General features: G+C 36.8%; 1 protein-coding gene across 8 annotated transcripts in view; it reads left to right on the plus strand.

The window, feature by feature from the left end:
• Grm5 (glutamate metabotropic receptor 5) overlaps window positions 1-25,000 on the plus strand; it is a 910,014-nt gene that overhangs the window by 764,264 nt on the left and 120,750 nt on the right. For all 8 annotated transcript variants that reach the window (XM_021167178.2, XM_021167179.2, XM_029479680.1 and 5 more), the window contains one exon: window positions 9,074-9,309. In XM_021167178.2, coding sequence (XP_021022837.1) covers window positions 9,074-9,309 — 236 coding nt within the window. The remainder of the gene's footprint in view (window positions 1-9,073; window positions 9,310-25,000) is intronic.

Raw genomic sequence — 25,000 nt, forward strand, 5'->3', positions numbered from 1 at the left:
TAAAAGTAAGTGGATGTGACACCTGAAAAGAATTCTACGTGCTAGAAGCTGACCATTTAAACCTATTTTTCTAATGAGGCATATTAATCTTATAGAGGGTTGATGCCATTTGAAACCAGAGCACAGAACCTATTAGGTATGTTCCATATAACTGAACCATCTCCCCAGCAAAATGATAAATTACATTAAATATTTACAGAATGTTTAATATATATCAGTCATCAAAATGGATAGAAACATATCCCAAATGTAGGTTACTTGAAAAATCATAAACAAATCTAGCTATGTAATAATTTTCACATTAAAAAGACTATAAAAATACCAACGTGAAAAAGAACTCTGCCCCCTTGCTCCTTATTCCATCTGCAAATTTCCTATATTATTTGCATAATAATATTTTGGAAAATAATTGAATGAATGCTGTGGTATTTAAAAAATGGAAAGGAGGTAAGTGATAACTCTAGAAGTTAAACAGTTTCTGTAAGTTACATTGAAGCACTGACTCTAGTGAGTAAGAATATATGTATGTGTAGAACTCTACATTGCCCTTCCCCAAATCCCCTAATTTGGAATCTTGGTTGGATTTTTAATGACTATTTCTTCTGGTAATAGTCTCTCAGGTATCTGACATTCAATCTTTTAGAACGCATTTTAAGATAATATATTTATGTTGTTTATCGTGACAGCACAATGAGATGCCTTCCAAGAATAATATTGAGTTATAGGAAAGGAGTAAGTTGTGGTTTGAAAGTTCAACTACTGAGCTATTATGTGTGATTAGCCTTTGGCACAAATACATCAAGAGACAGCAATTGTAGTATCTATGAGTTTAGAAGCATTTAGAATACTAATTGTTCAAGGAATAATGTTGGGAAGGCAGGACAGGAATGTAATTTTCTTTAAATGATGCTTCAGGGACTTGAAACCTAATATGTTGCCTGTTTATGAGTCAATTTGCTCATTCTAGAGGAAGAATGAAGAAATACCAGTGGATCAGAGATGGCTATGCCCATTTAGGCAGGTCATATTAGTGAGCTCATTATTTGGGCTGGGTGTGGTCTGGGATTTAGGGACTGGAACAAAAGAGGCACTCAAAATTCATGCTAAATCAATTTTTTGTAAGGAGTGCAACATTGATTCTATCACTTAAGACACACCAATCCATTTATTCAGTGCTCTATATGTTTTTCTTATTTATTTTTGGTAGAAATAACACCAATAAATTAAAACAAATATTGATTCTAAAAATAAAAACAGAAACTCTATTTTGCCAAAAAAATAAAAAATTATTTAGCTCTTCTATTCAACATTAGATAATTTGAAATTTTTTTCTTCATTGATTTTACTTATTCTTGTGTGTATGTATCCCTTAAAGATTCTCCAATGTTTTGCAATGTAAATTTTGAGGGTAAATATATTTTAAAACATGAAGTGATTTTATGAGTATTTTTCTGAGGCTATGTATGTATATACATAAAATATATGATGTTTAAGTTAATTAAATTATGCATATTTATATATGATCTATAATACCTTACAGCTAATTTAATATAATTAAATAATTTTATTACTCAGATCCTGATAAGGCTAAATTATATAGTGCCATTTTTATACCATATACATAATTTTAATGAAATGTATTTGCACTGACATAGACATTTGGTTTAGAGATTTTTTTTTATAGTCTTTCAATTTGTTTTTACAGTCTAGTCTTTATCCCCCTACCAATCCACCCTCTGACTCTTCCACATTCCAAACCTCCTCTTCCCATCTCCAAGAGAATTTCTTCCACCACCCTCCCATCCCTTCATCCCCTGCCTACACACCACCAGACCTCCTCACCCCCTGGGGCCTCAAGTCTCTTGAGGGTTAGTTATATCATCTCTCACTGAGTCAAGACCCAGCAGTCCTTTGCTCTATGTGTTGGGGGCCTCATATCAGCTGGTGTATTCTGCCTGGTTGGTGGCTCAGTGTCTGACCAATCTTGGGTGCCCAGGTTAATTGAGATTGCTGGTCTTTCATAAGGTTACCCTCCTTCTCAGCTTCTTCCAGCTTTTCCCTAATTCAATCACAGGGCTCACCAGCTTCTGTCCATTAATGGGGTGTAAATATCTGCATCTAACTCAGCTGCTTGATGGGCCTTTAGGAGAACAGTCATGCTAGGCTCCTGTTTGTAAGCATACCATAGCATCACCTTTGGGCCTCTTCTTGAGCTGAAGCCCAATTTGGGCCTGTCACTGGATCTCCTTTCCCTCAGTTTCTTCTCCATTTTTGCCCCTGCAGTTCTTTTAGACAGAAACATTCTGGACCAGAGTTTTGACTGTGGGATGGCAACCCCATCCCTCCACTTGATGCCCTGTCCTTCTACTGGAGGTGGACTCCACAAGCTCCCATTCCCTATTGTAGGGCATTTCATCTAATGTTCCTCCCTTTGAGTCCTGAGAGTCTCTCACCTCCCAGGTCTCTGGTACAATCTAGAGGGTCCCTCCACGTCCTCCCTCCTGACGTTCTTTTCTTTCTGCTGACCCTCAGGGTTTCAGTCCCGTTCTGCCCTCCCTACTGCCAATACCTGATCATATTCCCCTCCCTGTCACTTTTCCCACCAGATCCCTCTCCCCTTCCTCCCACTCCCATGATTGTTTTCTTCTCTCTCCCAAGTAGGATTGAGGCATCCCCACTTGGGCCCTTCAGTTTGTTAACCTTCTTGAGTTTTGTGATATAATGGCATTTCTAAACAGAACTTTGAAAAATAACCTTTAAAAGGAAACAAACTTTCATGAATTGTTAATTATGAGGAAATAATGAAAAATAAATTTGAAAAGAGAAAAAAGAAAGTTAGATTGTTGATCCAGAATGTATATTTTCTATAACACTATCTTGGGATGAGAATGAAAGTGAGATCTTTGTAGGAAGAGTGTGTTTTTAAAATCTTTGGGGAAAGAAATAAAGGGATATAAGGAGCTTGTGTGAGTTCAGCAGTTAAGATTACATACTGCTTTCTGAGAACCTGAGTTTTGTTCCCATAATACACATCACACAGCCCACAAATACCTATTGCTCCATATGTAAGTTATTCAATACCCTCTGTTGGGAACAAAAAAGTGGGACCCAGGGGAAAAAGGGAGGAAGACCCACACCCCACCATAGTTTTACCTATTCTCTGGTCTGTCAGGCATGGGAGAGCTGCCATACACTTTCCACTCAGCCCTGGGTGGGCATTCAAGCCTCTGACCCACTCTTCAGGGGGTGGCAAGGGGCAGCCCTACCTGGGATCCCCAAAGCTACCTTGCTAAAGCCCCAGGGTTATAGGAGAAAGGGATGAGGGAAGAGGTTCCCAACAATGACGAGAGTGAGTGCAGCAGATCTTGACTGGAGCACAGGAAGGCCTTCTAACAGGAGATTAGAAACAACTCATTAGGAGAAAGTCTGTCTCATCCTCCAAGTGCAGGGGACCTTGATGAGCAGAGACATTCTATGGTTTTAGCGCTTTGTTATAGAAAACAGGGAGAAAGAGAGAAGAGAGAAGAGAGGAGAGAGAGAGAGAGAGAGAGAGAGAGAGAGAGAGAGAGAGAAAAGGTTAGAGAGAAAGAGAGTAAGAGAGAGGAGAAAGGAGAGGAGAAGACAAAAAGAAAGGAAAGAGGAGAGAGGAGTGAGAGAAGTGAGAGGTAAGAGAACAAAGGAGTGAGAGGTAAGAGAGACAAGTAACAGAGCGAGGTGGGGCTGAACAGCCCTTTTTACGGTCTTCACTGTTGCTAGGTAACTGGGGAGGACTTTAGCCTGAAGGTCAGAAGCTTGGGCCATTGCCTACATGACAACTGACCATGCTTCTCTTGTGGGGGCTGGATGGGGTGGTAACTTAGGCAGGAGCCAGAGTTCCAGGAATGTGACAGAACGCCTACCATGTCATTTAGGTGAATTATCACCACTGGGTTCAGACCTCAGTTCAACTGGAGACTAGCCTGTCTGTGCATAGCTCAATGCCCCACAATCCCCCTCTGTTTTTATAAGAAAAAAAGGGGGGGAAGTCACTGATGTGACTGTGTCATTGGTGGTGATAATTTAGAATGGAGTGGAATTATCAGAAAAAAAAAATATAGCCTAGAGAAGTAGAAGAACAAAGCCAGAGTAGTAAGGAGAGTTAAGAGGTGAGAATGCAAGAGATTATACAATCAATCAGTTGTTCTATGGGAGGTACAATTTGAGGGTAATAACATCCATTTTGAACAGCAATTAATTAATCTAGATAGACATTATGTTTTCTTCACTAACATATAACTTTTCCCAAAGTTCATTAGCCATTTGGCTTTCACAAGAGTCCATCTGTAGCTGGAAAGTCCCATGTCTGTCTTCTGTGGTTCAGCACTTGTCTCAGGAGCCTTCAGTCAGATGAGATTTTTGGAGGAAGGCAGCTTTTGTCTGTAGGTCCCAGGAGATGGCATTGTCTCAGATGGATCTGTGGCAGCAGGCCCTGTGTGGAAATAGACCTGTAGTAATTATAACAAAGGAGCAGAACACCAGCAGAGGATATTTGCATAGTGTGAATAGCAAAAGTTATGCCTGCAACGGTTTGCTTATGAGCACATCACAGTCTGCTCTGGATGGCTGAGGAAGAAAATATCATGTTAATTGTGTAACTGGAGTGGGCAGTTAACTGACATGCTTCTCTTGTGGGGGCTGTAGGGGCGGTAACTTAGGCAGGAGCCAGAGTTCCAGGAGCATGAGGGAACGCCTACCATGTCATTTAGGTGAATTATCACCATCAGGATTCAGATCTCAGCTCAACTGGAGACCAGCCTGGCTGTGCATAGCCCAGTGCCCCACAGCCCTCCTCTGGATTCCACAACCACCTGCACTGATATGTGTGCATATTCGCATCCCGGCCCTAACACACACACACACACACACACACACACACACACACACTGAAAACTAAAATATATCTCAGAGTAATGAAGAACTTCAAATATCGACTAAGGAGGTTCTTTAAGAACAGGTGTAGGTCCATGGATAGTTTCCATTCGGTTAAACTTTGGTGAGTTAGAAAGTTTTCCTTCTTCCTGTTGATGAAGTGACACTGTTACTTCAGGCCAACCAAAGCTAGAAACATCAAAAGAACAATGATGAAATTAAAAGCTTATGTGTTACCATTAATTCTCCTGGCTTCTGGGCCTCTCTCCTGTCTCTTCCCACACTTGATCCTGCCTGCAGGGAGAACAAGAGTGTCAACTAACCTGGACCTTGGGAACTCTCAGAGACTGAGCTACCAACAAAAGAACATGCCTCCAACACATATCTAGCAGAAAGCAGCCTTGACCTGTCTCAGTGGGACCTAATCCTACAGAGGGTGGGGAGATAACCAGGGGGCCCACCTTCACAGAGACAAAGGCAAGGGGGGCAGGAGGAATTCTCTGAGGGGGACACTGGGAGAGGGAGCAGCATTTGGGATGTAAATTAATTACTCAATTTTAAAAAAGGGAAAAGTTTATTTGTAGTCAATTCTTATTATTTACTGCAATGTTCTATGAATATGCTGCAAATTCTAAATCAGAAAATACTGACTTTTTATTTATTTATTTACATTTCAGATTTTATTCCTCCCACCCCATCCATCCTCTGACTGTTCCACATCTCATACCTCCTTCCCACTCACCTCTGTCTCCACAAGGATGTCCTCCACCCCACCTGACCTCTAAACTCCCTTGGGCCTCCAGTCTCTTAGGGGTTAGATGCATCATCTCTGATTGAACACAAAACCTGATTGAGCAGGTGGTCCTCTGCTCTATATGTGTTGGTGGACTCATATCAGCTGGTGTATGCTGTCTGGTCGGTGGTCCAGTGTAATACTGACTTTTTTAATGGACAATATATTTTAGGCTGTTCTAAGCAACTAGTGACAATATTTTCATTAACTAATGATCACACAGCCTTATGTTATAGTAAAAATTTAATGGGAAGTTTCTACCCCACCTTGGATCATTCAGTTCCCAGATAAAAGACACAAAACCTTTATATTTATAATAACCATTAATAGTACTAGAGCTGGAACCGATATTAGCACTCTAAGCTAACTTGTTTAATTTCCCTGTTAATAACACCAAAATATGACTTGATATGTTTTGCCTGGACTGCTTTTTCTCATACTGGCTAACCTTCACAGCAAACTCAACACTAAAGCCTGTAAAAACATGGACTTTCTGAAAGTAAATACAGTATGAAAAAGAGACTTTCATTTGTGAGAACTCACATCTCCTTCAATCTCAAATGAGAATATCATGTCAGGCCACTATGATTTTAAAGCTCTATCCATATTTGTTGATAACTCTAAAGTAATCCAACATTAATAACTAATGGAGTTGAATTTGCAAATACATACTGCTGAGACTCAAACCCAAGTCTTTGGACACACTGGGAAAGTGTTATGCTGCTGAAATATATACCAGGGGAACACAAGTGGAATAGACTATACATGATGAGCAAAAATGCCCACTAGTGAGAAAAATAAACAATAGATAGATAGGCAGACAGACAGATATTCAATAAGTCTTTTAAAAGTGCTTAAAGTGTGGCATGCATGTCCTTATTTTTCTTTCCCTTTCTGCTTGTTGTGGTAAAATGTGCATCATTGGAAGCATTAATATGGCACCATCATGTTGAAGACCATATTTTCAAAGCAGAAAAAGAACTGGGTGATGAAAAGGAAAGCTTTGGCTTTCCTTAACATGTATTTTATGTTTTAGATTCTTTTCATTCCTTGTTTGAAATGCTCTGTCATTTTAGAGAAATCTGACAGCCCATTTGTAACCATCGTAATAAGTAATAACTGTATGCACAGAACATTTTCAGCATAAATTATTCTTTCTGGGGACTTACCTGGCAGACATTCTTAATAAGTTAAAAAATAATGACCCTGTTTAGCTCATCGTTATTGAGAATTTTCAGTTTCTACTCTAACTCAATGATGTATTTTTTTTCATTTTACTATAAATTGGAAATAACTGGATCAAAATAACTTTAAGTTTATAGCGTGAGCTAACAAGGCTAATGGTAACACATCATTTTTCCCCCAAAATTGTTAGAGATTTACACCTGAGCAAAACAAAACGTGAAAGAAGAGAGTCAAAAGATGAGCCAATTAACATTCTTGGATCCAGATACCTTTCATCTATGGAAACATTACCCACAAGAGAGTTTATCAAAACCAGCCTTTTGCAAACTCCATTAAATTCAATGAATGGATTGTGAAGAGTAAATTGAGCCCATTATCATCTCACAATTTTATATAACATTCATAATCATAGTGTTACATAAGACTGAGCTAACATTAACCAAAAGAACAATTTGAATTCACATATCCAGGGAGAATGGGGCTCTGCTTGACAGACAGAGCTTCCTGTCCTGTTTGCAGTTCGCCCATACAGCTCCTGGGTGCCAGGGAGACCCACACTCTCCTATCAGCTACAACAGAGGGAGGGAAGGAGGCAAACAAGCCCACTTCACTTCAACTTGTCAGCTTTAAATAAAATCGTCTGCAGCTGAAAAAGAGACACTTGAGAGAAGATAATGTGTGAAGTATTCAGATTCAACACTGGGACAAAATTCTCAGCATTCCTTCCACTTCCCCTATCTGTCACAAAGTTATTACTTTTTTAATTACTCTACAGATAGCTTTTAATAAGAAACGTCATCTAAATGGCCTTAGGGGAAAAATTGGCTGATTTGGCTTGCTTACTTCTTTTTCTCCCTTTCCACCCTTTTGTTGAGAAAGAGCTCACATCATTGTGGGTAACTTCTGGAATACACTAAGGATAATCTATGACCTTTGCAGAAAATCATAATTATCAATATTTAAATCAGAATTGATATAGCATATCATATTTTAAAATATTCATGCATTTGTTATATTTTAATAACTTACCTAATACTCACTCCATTACTGGTTTTACAGTCATATTATTTTACTGAGCAAAACATTTATTCAGTGGAAAATAAAATAGATGAGGTAAACAATGGATCATAATGCAAATCTTTATCCTCCACCAGCTGCTAGAATTCAAATATCTTCCTGCTTTACAGACCAGGCACCACTCTGCTCTTCCCCTCAGATCCCTCCGCATTACCGCTTCACTTCTTTTGTGTTCTTTTATTAAACTGTCAAAGTTCTATTGGAGTATATATTTCCTCAAAGAAGTCTTCCATGCTTTTAAGAAAGGACAGCATCACTTGGTGCAGAAGATGCCCACCACCAGCTCTGTGCTGCACTGGAAAGGGGAATAGATAAATCAATATCTCCTCTACTACTGCTACAAGACATACCATTTAACTCAAGTGTATTTTCTTGTGTTTATTTACAATGGTATATTTCCTTTATTTTCTACATAAATTTATAATACTTTTCCTCATTCTTTCTGTTCTCTCATGGTGAGAGTAAATTTATGAAGTGAAGGGTCCCTTCCCTCTCCCTGTCATTGGTATCCCATCATTTAATTTTTGAAGTTATGCAAATACATGATTTTAAGTATATGTTTAAATGAATTTGAATGTACACAGGCTGGAAAGGAGCATATGTACTGTAGTCACAGGATGACTACTTACAAGTTATTTTAACACTTATAATTTTTATCTCTTGTATAAATAACAATAATATCATGCAGTAGTATACTTTAATGAATACTGTGTATGTTTTGGAAATATTTTCTAATTTTTAATCCCAATTTTGTTATTCCCATTAATTTGATATATTAAAATCCAGGAAAATTATGCAGAGTAAAATTGTGAAACTTGCATTATATTTTATAATTTGTGAAATCCTGTTAAAAATATTAGCTTCTCTTATACAATTCAAAGGTAAGATTATTGTATTCTGATGTCTGAAGCCACATTTTCCATCATGGTATTTCCTTTGCTTTTACTTCTAACAGGCTGATAGGTACCAGTTACCTCTGGCATACAATGCATGGTCTTCATGAGGCCTGTTAATAGTCATTTTACAATTAGTTTCTCAAACTGGAAAAATTCATTTTCCCAGAATATTTCTGCTCTAAGCTGAGGGACCTGTTTTTGCTTGTTTCCACAGTGATGGCTGGGCTGACAGGTATGACGTGACAGATGGGTATCAGCGAGAAGCTGTCGGTGGAATTACAATCAAGCTCCAGTCTCCTGATGTCAAGTGGTTTGATGATTATTATCTGAAACTCCGGCCAGAAACAAACCTCAGAAACCCTTGGTTTCAAGAATTTTGGCAGCATCGTTTTCAGTGCCGGCTAGAAGGGTTTGCACAGGAGAACAGCAAGTACAACAAGACTTGCAACAGTAAGCCGATTTATTGTTTCATTTAAAGTGGATAAGGCTAAGTCTCCAATTTGTGTGAATTGTGTCATGGGGATAGACTATCATTTGTTACTGTGGAGGACTCTTACATAAACAGAGTGGGTATTGCTACCTAATGGTGATAAGCAGGTTTTATTCTCACTGGCCAAAACATATCTAAGCAAGTGTTTACTCTATTGAGATTTAAAATAATTAAATTACAACTATTTATAGCATTAAAAAAATTAAATGTGTTTCTGCATGGCACTGTGCTAGAAGCATCACATGAATTAGCTCCAGACTGAAACCCCTCTTGACATCTCTGAAGACAGGGGTTCTGTTGTATGCATTTCTGTCATCTTGAATGGTTAGGCAATGGAACATATGTCTAAAGAATGAGTGAATAAAAGTCAGAGAGCAGGTCTATTTCCTACTGCAATAAATAAACCAGAAATGGTAACAGTAAGTTTGATGTATATAATTATAATACTTTAGGAAGAATAATTGTATCAAAACAATTATTCAATCATTAAGCAAGTACTTACAAAGGTTAAACAATGTGACAAGTTATTGCTTTAGTTATTAGGGTTCTATGCTGTGGAAGGTTCATTATCTTCAAAACTTAAGCACCTTAGAAGTAAGGTAATACTGCTCTCAAAAACTAAGTTCTGTGTTGTCTATGATGTGAGTGACATAAGGCTTAGACAAGTATATAGTTGTGTGTACCACATCCTAAAATCCTTCCTTGATTTTTAATAACCAGGCATAGCTAATTTTGATTATTGATATGTAAGTTAATTTCACAAAAGCTTTGTTATAATTGATAAGGAGTGTATGGAGAATGACTTATCCCACATTGTGCAACAAAAACAAGACATACATTTGCAAGGAAAATAAATGTCACAGATGTCGTTACTTTCGTTCATCCTGTGAGAACACTAGCTTGTATCATCCTTTGGCATTGGAACTCCAATTCTAGTCCACAGATGGGTTGCCACATTCCTGTATCAAATAAGAAAAACAGTGAGTTCGTAAAGCAGCCTTTCTCTTAGGTCATATGCATCTAGTGTTTTGCTATTAGTTCATTCTCTTCATCAAATAATGGATATAGTAGTGATAGTTTGTGCTTCCTTTATCATTATTTGAGAAAACAAGTACTTAACCACCTTATTCTGGTTCTTATTAAGGTAAGAGGGAGGTAAGATGCTTTACCTAGGGTTTCTATTGTTGTGATGAAACATGAGAACCATAAGCAACCTGAGGAGCAAAGAGTTTATTTAGCATTTTCATTGAGGGAAGTCAGGGAAATAAGTCAATACCTAAAGTCAATACCTAAAGTCAGGAACTGCCAAATAGACCATGGAGGAATGTTGCTTACTAGGTTAGTCATTCTGAGTGCTTATCCACCCCAGGACCTCCTACCCAAGAGTGGCACCACCTACAGTGAGCTGGGACTTCCCACATCAACTATCAATAAGGAAAATGTGCCATAGGCTCACCCCCAGGCAAATATGATGGAGGGGGGAGGCATGCAATTTCTCAAGTGCAGTACTCTCTTCGAAAATAACTGAACTGGATCAAGCTGACATACAACTAGACAGCATGGAAGGAAAGCTGGAATGTAGAAAATTGCATTGGTCACTGCAAACCCAAAATCATAGAAGAATGAGCTAAGGGTATGTTCACATCTCTGTTGTTTAATTTCCTGCCCTCTCTTTCCTAAATCTGCAAAGGCTTGTTCATTTCCTTTGTTTTTTGTTTTAATTGTTATGAAAAAAATAACTGAGAACCAGCAACTCTTCCAGTGATGCTTCATAATTTTGGCGTTTTTATATTTCTACCAACTTTTGAAATGACACACTCCTTTCCAGATTTGAAGAGCATAATCCTCTCTTTTGTGTTTGTAGATAGGTGAGTATGCAGGTACCTTGGCAGTGACATAGAGAGAGCATCTCTGTATTCTCACCTCCTGAGTCCTCTCCTTCTTCTTCTCTCCCTTCTCCTTCCCCTGACTCTGCTTCATCTTCTTCTTCCTCTTCCTTCTCCTTCCCACTCCTTTTATTCTTCCTCCTCCTCATCTTCTTCATTTTCATCTTCCTCCTCTTCCTCTTCCTCTTCCATTTCCTCTTCTTTGTCTTCTTCTTTTTCATATAAACTTAAATCTATTATTTATTTATTTATTTAGTTAGTTAGTTAGTTATTCTTCTATAGGATATTCATTTTTAGGTTTTAGTACAGAAATGACAAATAAAATATTTCATAAAAGTTTTACATTTTCACAGTTCTACCCATAATTAGGAGATTGTCATCTGTAAATTCACCTACTAATATATGATTTTATTTTCCATCTAAAATTAATGAAAATTATCTTATTTTAGGTTGAATATGGCGACAGCATGCCCAGAATTAAAATACCACCTTTAGTTTAATTAATAAACTAATTTATTTACTTCATACCCACACTGCAGTTTCCCCTTCCTCCTCTCCTCCCAGTCCTTCTCTCTCCCTTCCCCTCCCCTGCCATCTGCTCCTCCTTTATTTTCAGTAAAGGGGCGGCCTCCCATGGGTATCAGCCTTAAAATCTCAATTTGCAATAATTCTAGATGTATCTTCTCCTATTGAAGAAAGAAGAGGCTTTCCAGTAGCAGTGAATGATCCCCAAAGCAGGCAACAGAATCAGAGACAGCTCTTGCTTCAGCTGTTAGGAATCCCTCATGAAGACCAAGCTGCACAACTGTTATATGCATGTATAGGGTTTTGGTCAATTCCATACATGTTCCCTGGTTTTTGGTTCAATCACTGAAGGTCCCCATCAGCCCAGGTTAGTTGTTGTGTAGGTTTTCTTGTGGTCTCCTTGACCTCTCTGCTGAGCCCATTTCTTAGAATTTCTAATCACTATGTTATCTTCTTCTCACTGAAAGCACTTATGTCCCATTCTACTTCCTTCATTTACTTTTTGCTGGGTTTTGTCATACAATAACTTGAAAATTGACATGTCTTACTCCTAGCTCTGTCCTATCTGCTCATAACTTCTAGTCCATCATTTTCCAAAATGCATTCCTTGCATACATCATTGTTTGCCACTGTGTTACAGGACATCTGTCTTTATATCTTTACTTCCTCAGCACTTCCTCATATTAAAATAAACATTTAACCATTTAATACATAAGCTGCTTAGTCATTTGTGATTATGCTACCTTTGGAGAGGCGTGCTCACCTTTTGAATGGGAAATTGCTGATATAGTTATTTCTTCACAAAGAGAATCACTCAAGGCATTGGTAACAATTGTCCATTCATTATCCACACAGGCAGCTGCAGTCTACAGAATTCTTTCCTGTTGTGTTACAAAGAATTTTCATCTTTTTTTATCAGCATGTAAACATTTTATAGTCATCCTACAGACTCCTAAATTTTAAAGACTTTCTTCTTTATCTTTATTTTCCAAATTCCTAGACACATTGTATCTATAGAAAATATTTAATAAACATAGTGGAACAAGTATCACTTTATTGCTGTTAGACCCAAGTAGTATTACAACAATAACTGAACCTCCCAATTTGAAAAATGAAACAATGGGGTACCCTCTGGGGTACAAGTTGAGTTTCTTTATAGGTTTTCTTGGTTTAAATCTAAAGCTTTTCACAACTTAGTTGCTTGCACATAGTAACTGATAACTCCTCTTGTAGACTACCTTGTCTGGCCTCAGCCCTTGCTCCTGCTCCTGGGAGAAAGTACACCTAATCCTGTAAAGATTTGATGCCTTAGGGAAGGCAGATGCAGGTGGTAGGGGATAGCATCCTCTCAGAGGTGAAGGGGAGAGGGTTGGGGTGAAGAAATCTGGAAGGCAGTATCAGGAGGGGGCAATATTTTGGATGTAAACAAATAAATTAAAATTTTAGAAATTAATGAAAATGACTCCTTTGGTGTCATGAACTTGAACTTCCTAGTATATATTCATTCACAGGCTGTGTGGTTAGTAAATTAAAATATCTTTTAAAGAATTATTACAATCATAGGATTTGGTATTGTTATATAAATCAATGATATTAAAAGTACAAATAGTACCATTAACTACTTTGCATTTAAAGCAAATTGATACAGCAATTGATACAGTTACTTTGCCAGACACTGTTACTACAAAGAAAATAGCAACAGCAGCCACACATAAGTATTTACTGTATCTACTACCTTATTGATTACATATGTAAAAGTGTGTTCAGGAGCTAGAAATGTTTGTAGATCTGTTACAATAAAGTTCTAGCTGATGTATACATTCTTTCTAGTAAATGTGTCTTATAAGGGTTACAGATGAGTGAGTTATTTAGACTATGCTAATTGTTATTAAGTTATCAGAATTGTATACCATTATTTTTGAGGGCTTTCCCTGAGACCCTAACATATGAAAAAGAAAAGCAGTTCCTTTTTTAAAACCAGGAACATGTTTGACAGAAACAGTAATGGCCAGGGCCCAGAGCCTTGGAGGAGTGGTAGCTTCTGATCCTAAGAACCCAGTTTGCCCTTCCTTACAGGACTATGGTTATAAGTTCCAAGGCTATTGTGTGCCTTATCTGTAATGTTCTTGAAAAACCCTGTACTAGCCTTGTGCAGCATTGTTTGGTTTAGCTTCTTTTTGACTTTATACCATTGTATGATACTTCCCACTGACTCTGTCTCATTTCTCTCCTGATGCTGTGCTTCTTAATAAGCTTGCTTATTATAAGACCTAGTTTTTCTGCAAGACCACCTGACCTCAACTGTTGTGTTCTCTCTCTAACTTCTCAAATCCTGGCTACCTCCCACTTAGGGCTCTGCCCTGAAAAATGAGCTCAGGTCATCAGTCCGTTTTTAATTTATTTTTCAAAATATCCATTAGTGCTGCAGCTATTGTTCAGAACACTTAGGCATCTCTCAAACTGAAAACATGACATAAAAAAGTAGACTTTTGAGAGCAAGTGATTATTTGAAAGAAAGAGCCTTTAGAATTTAAGAGCAAAAATATAAAGGCCAAATGAAGTGAGACAAGTTCCACACTTAATATGGTAACAGTTTTCTTTCTGAAATCCAAGATAATAACATTTTAGGAAAAGTAATTTGGTAGGATTATTATTCAAAAAAAACAAGAGTTAAGAAACAGGAGTAATTATCTATCCAACTATCTATCCTGGTGTTTGGGATATATGATTTTCCTTGATAAATACCTGTCATCAAAATTTATCCGTCCTCCAGGAAAAGAAGTTTCTAAGACTACAACTTAAATCCAATATTTTTTTTAATTCAGATTGAGAGTGCTGAGAGTTGAATCATTTGCTGGATGCAGGGAATGTATTGTATAAAACAGTAGATTTAGATTCAGAAAAGACTACAAAGAAATTCAACCTATAACACTGATAGACTATAAAACACACACACACACACACACACACACACACAAGCCTTTCCAAGCACTGACTCTTCATAGAAATATAGGCAATACTGTAAAGAACATTGTAACAGGTGCCACTGCTTGTGCTAGTTATAAATATATTTATCCACAAAAATGTTGCAAGTACATGAGATTTTCCCTTCCACAATCTCCATGATTGGCCTACTGTTTTAACATCTTAGTAAATTGCAAGTACCACAACCTTTAAAAATTGTACAGAACTGGCTCCCAAGCCAGATGGTTACTAAATAACGGAGCTGTTGTCCCCTACAGCTGTGACATGGTACTAAAATAAGAGGACAAGCTTCTATGAAAGGCTGGGTCACTAAGAAGATCATGGTAAAAAGCTTGATTTAAAAAAAAAAAAATTGCCGGGCGTGGTGGCACACGCCTTTAATCCCAGCACTTGGGAGGCAGAGGCAGGTGGATTTCTGAGTTCGAGGCCAGCCTGGTCTACAAAGTGAGTTCCAGGACAGCCAGGGCTATACAGAGAAACCCTGTCTCGAAAAAAACCAAAAAAAAAAAAAATTGCATTAATGAATTATAATTAAGTTTTGCAACATCAGGCAAATCAGAGGCAGAATCCAAAGAGATGTATGATCTGGTATTTGACATCAAAGTATCGAAATTCAATTCAAGAATTAAAGATACAAAGAACTAAAATATTAAAACAAAAATTGCATATGTCTTGAAATACATAATGGAGTGCCTATCATTCTCCATTTTTCCTAGTTGTCAAAGCTGCAAAGCACTAATAAAAATACAACAACATAGTTATAATAACAGAACATCTACTCTTATTCAGGAAAAAGAAAGCAGGACAAAACTAATGAGAAAATTATACATTATGTTAGATTATCATAGGAGATAGATAAGCCCAGAAATGGGATTTATAATGTTCAAAGGATGCAGTTTTACTGGAGTAGTCAACTGTGATTTTATTGAGTGACTGAATTTTCATGAAGTCTAGAAGATGAATGAATGGTACTTGTGTCCACCAGGAAAAGAATCCAGAAATAAGAAATCACAGGAATATAGTCTAAAGAAGTGGCCAGTCTTTAGACAACAGTTAGAGAGCAGTGTAAGAAACAGAGTAAGATGTGTGAAAACAGTAGGAAGTGCTACTGATTAAGGAAGAGCAGTTAAGTTCTCATAGAGCCTGATGGACACTGTATATTGGATCTGGCTTTTACTCCAGAGAACTAAGAAAACAAGATTAATTAAGCAAAAGAAGGATTGTAGCAGGTACCACTTGTCTTTTTGTTTCAGGTTGTTGTTATTGACTGTGTTCAATTTTGAGGTCTATTTAATTATATTTATTTTTCTACAGATTCTCTCAGGTGATGATGAATTTGTTGTAATGTGTACGTTATATGACAAGAGTCATGGACATTTCTTTTATGAAAAATAACTACACATTTATCCATCTGAGAACAATGGAAAGAAATTGTGGGTGTGAAATGGATTAGGGAACATCAGAGATATAGGGTAATAGTGGGAAAGAAAGGGATCTACAGGCTGGGTAGAAGAGTCCACTGTGAAAAGGTAATGATAAATTCTTGTCATGTTCACAGCAATGAAGGGATTGGATTGACTAAAGTAAGGTGAGACCATGAATAAACAGAGGGAAAGTGGAATCCTTATGGATGTTTGATGCATAGATGAAATGTCTTAGTTGGGAATACAGAGTTGTTGGATATCTGTGAGCAAGTCTGCCATTGGAATGGTATTAAAGATGATCTGGTCATAATTTTAAGGGATTTTATCTTTCAAGAATTTTTTTCTCTTACCATTAAAACTAATATAAATGTCTTTTTGGTGACACTCCCTATAGAAGAACAGCTCTCAGATCCAGATATCATATTCGTTCATGTATTAGAGCAGTGGTGAGGCCAAGATAAAAAAAATGCTCCATAAATTCATTTCTTTCTCTTGATTCAATGAGAAAGCACCATTTTCAAACCTATCTTGCAGTACATAACTAGATTGGCCAACAGAATATGTTGTGAAATGATATGTGCCATTTATAGACATGATATGATACCTAAAATTTCACAAGAGATTCTAGACTCACACTTGTGCCTATATTCGTATGACTGAAAATAAGCATTCAAGAAAGCCAAAGTCATGTGACAGAAGTGTGGTTCCTTTAGTCACTTGGAAGACTCAGGAGAGCTACCCAGTTGACCTGTTTATGTGTCCAAGTGATACCCTTGTATTGTGTTAAGATACTAGATATATCAGGGTTGTTGTAGCAGCTATTAATGATCAGGATAGATAACAATTACCAGGATTTTGTCAAGATGTGTAAATGCCAGTCAACAAACAAAGTGACTACTACAATTATAGGATCCATCTGTTACCATGGCAACTCCCCAGTGACTCACAATTTACTGCCTTTTGGGATATATCCATGATATTTAAGCTGTTGCTTCCAAAATATTGTACAGATTAGTCAGAGACGTCATGATTATCAGAAAAGATCTAAACAGTCTCTGAATGGAACATGATTTATTTTCATTTAATGAATTATTGAAATGAATCCAGGACACTTATTAAATTTAAATTTGATAAAGAAAATATTAACTGTTTTTTATCAAATTATTCCTTTTTCAACACTCCATTAAGCAAGATCATGAGCTAGTTTTACAAATAACGGGGGAAAATTATAGTTTAGTTGGTCTCTTCATTCTCATATTTTCTATTTCTTTTTTTTTTAATTTTTAATAATTTTATTACATATTTTCCTCAATTACATTTCCAATGCTATCCCAAAAGTCCCCAATAGCGCCCCCCACTTCCCTACCCACCCATTCCCATTCTTTTGGCCCTGGCATTCCCCTATATTGGGGCATATAAAGTTTGCAAGTCTAATGGGCCTCTCTTTCCATTGATGGCCGACTAGGCCATCGTTCGATACATATGCAGCTAGAGCATATTTTCTATTTCATCTGCAAATATTTTAAGTACAAATTTTACAGAAAGTAAAGAGTGATTGAAATATTGGGGCTGATGATGTGATTAGGTCAGTAAAATCTTTACCAAATAAGCACGAAGACCTGAGTTTGATCTGTAGCATCCAATTATAGAGAAAGGCCTGGAAGTCAGCAACTTGTAATCTCATTGCAGGTGCTGGGGGTATCTGTAACTTACTAGCCAGACAGTCTAGCATAATTGGCAACTTCTGGATTTGTTGAGTGATCCTATACCAAAATATAATGTGAAAGGGTGATTGATAGCCATACTGATTATCATATTGATAAACACATTGACTCTGGCTTCTGTGCACATGCACATACAGGTGTCCATATACCTACACATATACAGGCATGTGCATATACATGAGCATGTGACTATATACACACATTCACAAAGACTAAAAGGCTGTTAAATATTTAAAAGGAAGAGAAAACTTGCACCTAGGAAGATCAATCCTTAGTGAGTACTAAGTTTGATTGGACTGTAAAAGGGAGTATTGACAACAAAGTTTTTATTCTAAGTCTAAAAGAATGAGAAACCAAGGAGTTAAATTGATAGAATATAAGACTTATTTTGGTCATCAAAAACAATAATCATGAGAGAAGTGTCTTATAACAACTATCTTAGAATGAAAGTTAGCAAATTCTCTGAGGACATGACATAGTAGGATTTGACTGAAGTAATCTCATTATAATAGGTATTTGTTACATATGTTAGATAACAAAATAATACAATCATTCAACATCTTAGAAAAGCTTACTCAGAACATTTTAAAGTGTTTGTTCGGTTTTTGGTTAATATCAAGAAATATTTCCATAAGATCAGGCTGAAGGCAAACCTGTAAAGAATTTTCTTAGTGATAAATGAGGTGAGGGACAGCCCATTTGTGGGAGGTGCCATCTCTAGGCTTGTGGTTCTAAGTGCTATTTGAAAGCATGTTCAGAAACCAATGGGGAGCAAGCCAGAAAGCTCTACCCCTCCATTGCTTCTGCACCAGCTCCAGATTCCTATCCCATTTGAGGTCCTATTCTGTCTTTTTTCAGCAATGTGAAAGGGTAAGCCCAATAAAACCTGTTCTGTACAATTTGATTTTCAGTCATGGTGTTTTATTGTAGCAATTGTAACCCTAATGAAGACAACTGGTAAATGTTCCTAGGGAATACAGGTGAAATAAGAAAGCTATATTCAAACAAGTTCAATTGCCTAGTATGATATTCATGTTATGCAAAGTAACTCATATCATACTAAAAGCTGACTTTAGCTTGGGTGCTTCTGTGCTCTTTTGTAGCTCTATAGTCTTGGGCATCATCAACTATTTTCACTTTTTTTCTAACCTGTAAATTTTCCTTTCAATTTATAGTTTTTGGCAGTAGTAGCTAGGGAATATGCACCTGAATGTTTAATGTGAAGACACCTGGTTCAAGAGGAACCATCTGCTTCACACCTGCTCTATTTTTGTGACATCTCTTGGTGCTCTCTGCACAGCCTCTCAATTCCAGTTGGCATTTTTGTATTTGTCTGGGCTTTGGCATTGGAGAGTTATTATAGCTTTGTTTTCCCTAAGTTAAAAGTCATATCTTCTTTTCCAGGAAGGTATTTTATTTTGTGATTATTGTTTTTAATAAAACCACTCAAACATTCCTTGTAGATTATAGAATCCAAAGAGTAAAGAACATGACATCATGAACACAATGTAAAATAATGCAGACAAATGCTAGTATTTAATAATTTTAATACTAATCTAAAACAGTGACCATAAGAGAAGGAGCACACTATCCCACTAGGTACTCTTTTGTAAAGATATTTTGACTAGGTTCAAAGAGGATACGTGGTATACCTTTGATAGAATTCATAGATACAGGATATTCAGACAGTGGGACATATAATGGTTGTGGTTTTTTTTTTTATTCTCCACATTTCTCTTTTAAAAAGAGCTAAAATGGGGCACATTTTTATCTGAGATCAAGTTTAGCTATTCTGTTCTTTCTGTCTTTTCTCAGAAAAATCAAGATAATACACTTACTTGCACATAAAAAGATATGCCTTGCTGGATCTTGTATGTTTCAGTTACTTAGTCTTCTCTTATAAGAGCTTACATATATTATTGGTGTAATATTTTAATCTAGAGAAAGGGGAATGAGTCTCTTTGATTTTTGAATTTAAGTTTATTTTTCCATTGTTTGTGATTTACATGTACTTTTTAAAAAATTGATAAAAATTAGTGATTATTAGTGAACTTTATACATAGAAGTGGCTGTTTAAGTCTAGATTTCCCAGCAGAAATATCTTCTTAGTGTTACTGGACTAAATAGGAAGATGGATAAACCCTGGAGTCCTAAAACAATAGATATGCTTGGCCACTGTATTGTACTTCTACTGCTATAATAAAGTATCATGACTGAAAACAACATATAGAAGAAAGAGTTTATTTGAGCATGGTTCCAGAGGGATAAACGTCCATCATGAGACATGAAATTGTGGAAGCAGGCCACAGTTAACAGTGGTAATAAAAGTCAAGAGCTCACAAATAGAACTATTAGCAGGGAAGAGAAAGAATGACCTTAGGATGTTTCAAGTCTTAGGCTCTTAGATCCTTCATCCAATGACATATTTCCTCCAAGAAGGTTACTCACTAAGCTTACCCAAACAGTGAAACCGTTTGCCCAATACTATGGGGAACATGTCATTCATACCATCCCTGAATGAGGATAAAAGAGCAGTGATTGAAGCAGGGAAGAATCTCTGTTCTTAGTGGAACTATGCTTCAAAGATTTAAGGTTTAATGACCTAAGATTTCAGTATTTTGTAGTAAATAGAAGGAAAGGCAAGAATGATCTCAGCCCAAGTCATCTCGACATAGCTATAGTATAACTGATTACCATATTATGCAATTATTTTTTATAATGGGCCATTTAAGGCTTTGTTGGTACCAAAAACCTCTATATCTGAATGTTTGTATGTGTTCTTTGCCTTAAGATATTCATCCATCCATCCAAGGCAATTGGAGAGGAGAAAGGCTCAAGACAATATATAAATAATAAATATGAAGAAACAAGATGAAGTTTAAAAACAAAGCAAAGTGTGTGCAAGAACTGGACAATCCTTCTAGTGCTATCAGAACCCAATTCTTTTTCCAGAACAAAGGAAATGGCATAAACATGCATGGAGGGGGTTATTTTAAATGCAGGGATAATTTAAAATCACAAATCCCTAACTGTGGTTAGGATTGTGTTTTGATACAAAAAGCGCTAACTAACCCTCTCAGAATCACATGGCATTTTTGCTAGTCAGGTTTTCTCCAAATGTCTGACATTGTCAGTTCCTTATCTCAGTTCCTGTTATATGTAGAAAAGCAGATATAGACAAGCACTGGCTTTTGTACTCCTGGGCAAGACTTGATTACATTAATTCAGCAGACCAGAAAAAAAGAAATCATCTGTAGTATAAGTAGTGCAACTGAATTTGAGACTCAGTCACAGTCACAGGTAATTGGAAGCTGTTATCCTCTGCTAAGTGAACCTCCATGGTAAGGCATCTTCCACCAGAAATGGGGAACGCTATTCTAGTGAACTGAATTTGACATATGTATTTTCATTTTCAAAGAATGTGTATCAGGAAATATTTTCCTGTAGGATTTTAGCATTTATTTTTAGCTCGGTGACTATTGTTTATTTAAAGAAAATGTTTTCATGTTAAAGTCACCCAAATACTTTAGACAGAGCTCTTGAGTTCTATTTGTGAAGCTTATCTTGATCATGGGACATAATATTCTTACCATCAGCTCAAGACAGTGCACATCCAATACCACCATTCAGCAAACTCACTCATGTTTCACACTTATATATTAAAAATTTATATGAGGTCTTCATTATATAAACACGATTCCTTGATGCATTCATGAAAAGTCTCCGGCCTCCAAATCATCTGACTGACCCAAACCTCTACCCAATGAACACTGCTTTAGCTGTTAACATTGTTTATTTGTTGTTGTTGTTGTTGTTGTTGTTTTATTTTTTCTTTCTGGTATGGCCAGCCCTCACCAAAAATCTATGAAGCTTTTCTGACCCTAATAAGAGACAATTCCATCAGTTATGAGATCAATGGTCTCCCAGAAGTTCAAGAGTGAGAATAGCCAAGGCCAAATTATTTCCTATACAGACTTTACTTAAGCAATATTGAGTCTATTTCCTCTATGGGAATTTACTTTTATAAAAGTTAAATTCTATTCCTTTATTAAACTTTGGCCATGTAAATAATCCTCAAATAATACCAAATAGGTCCAAGGTACTAATTATTAGAAGAAATAATAATCATTATATTTAAAACTTATAGAATCAGTAAATAATTATCTATCTGATGGCAGGTTGCTTTCCAAATAACAATTTGACTCATATCATTATTATTTTGTTGCAATCACAATGAACTATTGCTATTATATGCTATTAAGTAAATGAAAGTAAATATGTGTTTTCAATTACTACTTGGAAAAACATTGGATCCACTAATAGTGTCCTAGCAGGTAGAGGACCAAAATTCTGTACTGGTTTTTCATGTTCCCAGGAAAATGGAGGGCTCAACTCTTAGAAATTGGGACACAGACTTTCCCAGTCCTCTTTAAAATACTTCCCTGCCTTTCTGTTATTTAACTTTCTCTAGCTTTCTGGAAAGGTGCTCCAATATATTGAATATGTGTTAAATCCTCATTACCAAGAAGATAGGAAAGGCAGAACAGATGAATAGGATGACTTTGCTTCAACTTTCTGAATGATAAGATTGGAAAGCCTCACATAATCTAAAGTGAAAAAAAATCATCAAAACTAGCATTGAGATTGATATTTTATGAAGCTTATTACTAAAGATTGCTCTGTCTTAATTTAATAACTTGCAAAGCTTAAATGGTCTTGTTACCGCTATCATTATTATAATTGACATTTTAAAGCTATTGATCATTAGGTTGTACATAATCATATTTTCTATCTTATGAGATATTTACCATGCATGTGCCTTTACTGGTAGAGAAAAAAGAACAAACAAAGAAACAACACAGTGCCAATTGCTTCTTTGAGATTGTATAACTCATAAATTGTCTAGCAACCTCAAGTCTCGGGTAACTTAATTCCAAATAAATTAAACCTTGTGCATACATAGACAAGTAATCTCTGTCACTATTAGATATTTTGTTCATTCCATAACTTATTACATGTATAACAATTTTCTGGGAATCCTATTCATTAAAACTGCTTTTGTATGTAGGTGGTACTCAATACATAGTTATAAAATGAGTAGATGAATGCATACCACCCTTTGGTTAAAAAGTACGATGTCAGCAGTTGGAATCTTCCTCTCCATTTTGGCCTGTGTGGAGCTGATGAGTTATAAATCAAAGGGCATTTACCTCCATCTTATAACTAAACAATACATAGTCATAATAACAAAGTGAATTATAAACTTGTCTTCATTACTTCTTTCAAAATATAAACTGTTCATTTGTGGTGTGATACATTGTTAAAATTTCTCTGAATGAATATGTTCTTCAAATCATACCTTTTCCACATTGATTTTTTTAGAGTGGACTGTATCACTTAAACTGGTAAGTTTGAGTGAGCTGAAACCCAGGGAAATTCAAATTGAGAGCAGTAGGAGTGGGGCCAACACCCTGCCTAACTCTATCTGCTCTAGAACATGTAACCATGACACCCCACTTCTAGGACCATGGCAATCAGCCACATAGCTTAAAAACATGGAGTTTTCCATGTTAATGGAGTAAACAGATAGGCTCTAAGTATTGAGCCAATGAGCTTCCCTTCCTAGGCATTTCTTCCTGAAAAGGATATTTAATTCCTGGTTCACAGTAAGCATTCACTTTCATCATGAAATAATAGCAGTTTGAACAAGCAAGGACCCTTTCTTCATCAAGGATCACTGCAGGGGCTGGGGTGCAGAGCATTGTAAAGAGCAGTGCCTAAATCTCCTGGAGGAGGACTTCTTTCTTCCAGCCCCTCTGTATTCTCTGCACTCACTTGGAACCTAACCATGTTGAGCCCTACTCCCATCCTCCTGCCTATCATGGACACCCTGAGCAAAAGTGTGGACTAGGACCCCATTCACAACTCCCTGGGGTTTGCCAGCAATGCCCGGGTACAAAGAAGACTGGGAACCAGAGCAATCATCCCAGACTCCCGTTGATTCCCACCTGGGAAAAAAGACTGAGGACCCCATTATAGGCTGCATTTTGCCTCCCCTGAGCACTCCTCCAGGTACCTCAACCCCAAGGATAATGCAGGATGTAGCAGAGACTAATAAGAGAAAAGTTGTAGGCCTCCCTGGAAAGATATGAAGGAATTTCTAATTATTATACATAAGGCATCAATAGGAGACCAAGAAAAATAACCCAACCACATCTAACTTAATGAAAAAAGATTTCACTTCCAGGTGTATGAATGAATCAAAGGTAAGTACATCATCAAAAACTCTATTCCATCATGACATGTATCCATAAGCTTCCTGTGAAGTTTGATGGAAGTTCTGTGAGAGTCTCTTCTTCCAGAGCAATCATGTACTGATTACATTCCCTCAGGCAGAAAGCTCATGACTCTAGTATATTCATGAGATTCTTTGAGTACAAGTTCTACTAGCTTTCTCAGTCTTAAGAGTCTTCCTTCACACTCTTGCACTGAACAGCTACAAATCAATATGATTCCTTTAGATCTTATGTGTTTTCTACCCTTCTTCCAAAAGATTTCCTGAGGCTTGCAGGAATATGAGTATTTTCTTCCAGTTATGGCTGAGTCATTACACCACAGTTAGAGTCACTTTTTCTCAGGAGTTTGCATTGTCATGAAACTCCATTGTTAACTACTGCCCACTGCAAAAATAAATTCCCCTATACAACTAAGGTTGAGCAGAGCAGTAATCTGTAGGCATAAACATATATTTATAAGGTAATTTGACAGGTACATCAATCCATTTAATTTAATAGTTAAAAATTTCCCTGTGGGACCTATATCTACTCAGCTATAGGCTTTTGTATCTTGGCACATAGTATCACTCATAGCTTGCCTCCTGTAGAACAGGACTTGAAAACACAAGTGAAAATTAGTTTGTTGCACCCATAACAAATGTCCTACTATTTTACCAATGGACACATCTTATGTAGTATGTTGTCTCAAAGACAACCACAATGTCAAGACTGAACTGGACAATTCTTCCTTAGCAGTTAAGTTCAGTTGCCACCTGGCTTCTCAACGACATATAGACAGACTGTACAATGTTTTCAGAAACAAGGACTTAGT

Source organism: Mus caroli, chromosome 7 (assembly GCF_900094665.2).
Source record: "Mus caroli chromosome 7, CAROLI_EIJ_v1.1, whole genome shotgun sequence".
In the NCBI taxonomy this organism is placed as follows: Eukaryota; Metazoa; Chordata; class Mammalia; order Rodentia; family Muridae; genus Mus; species Mus caroli.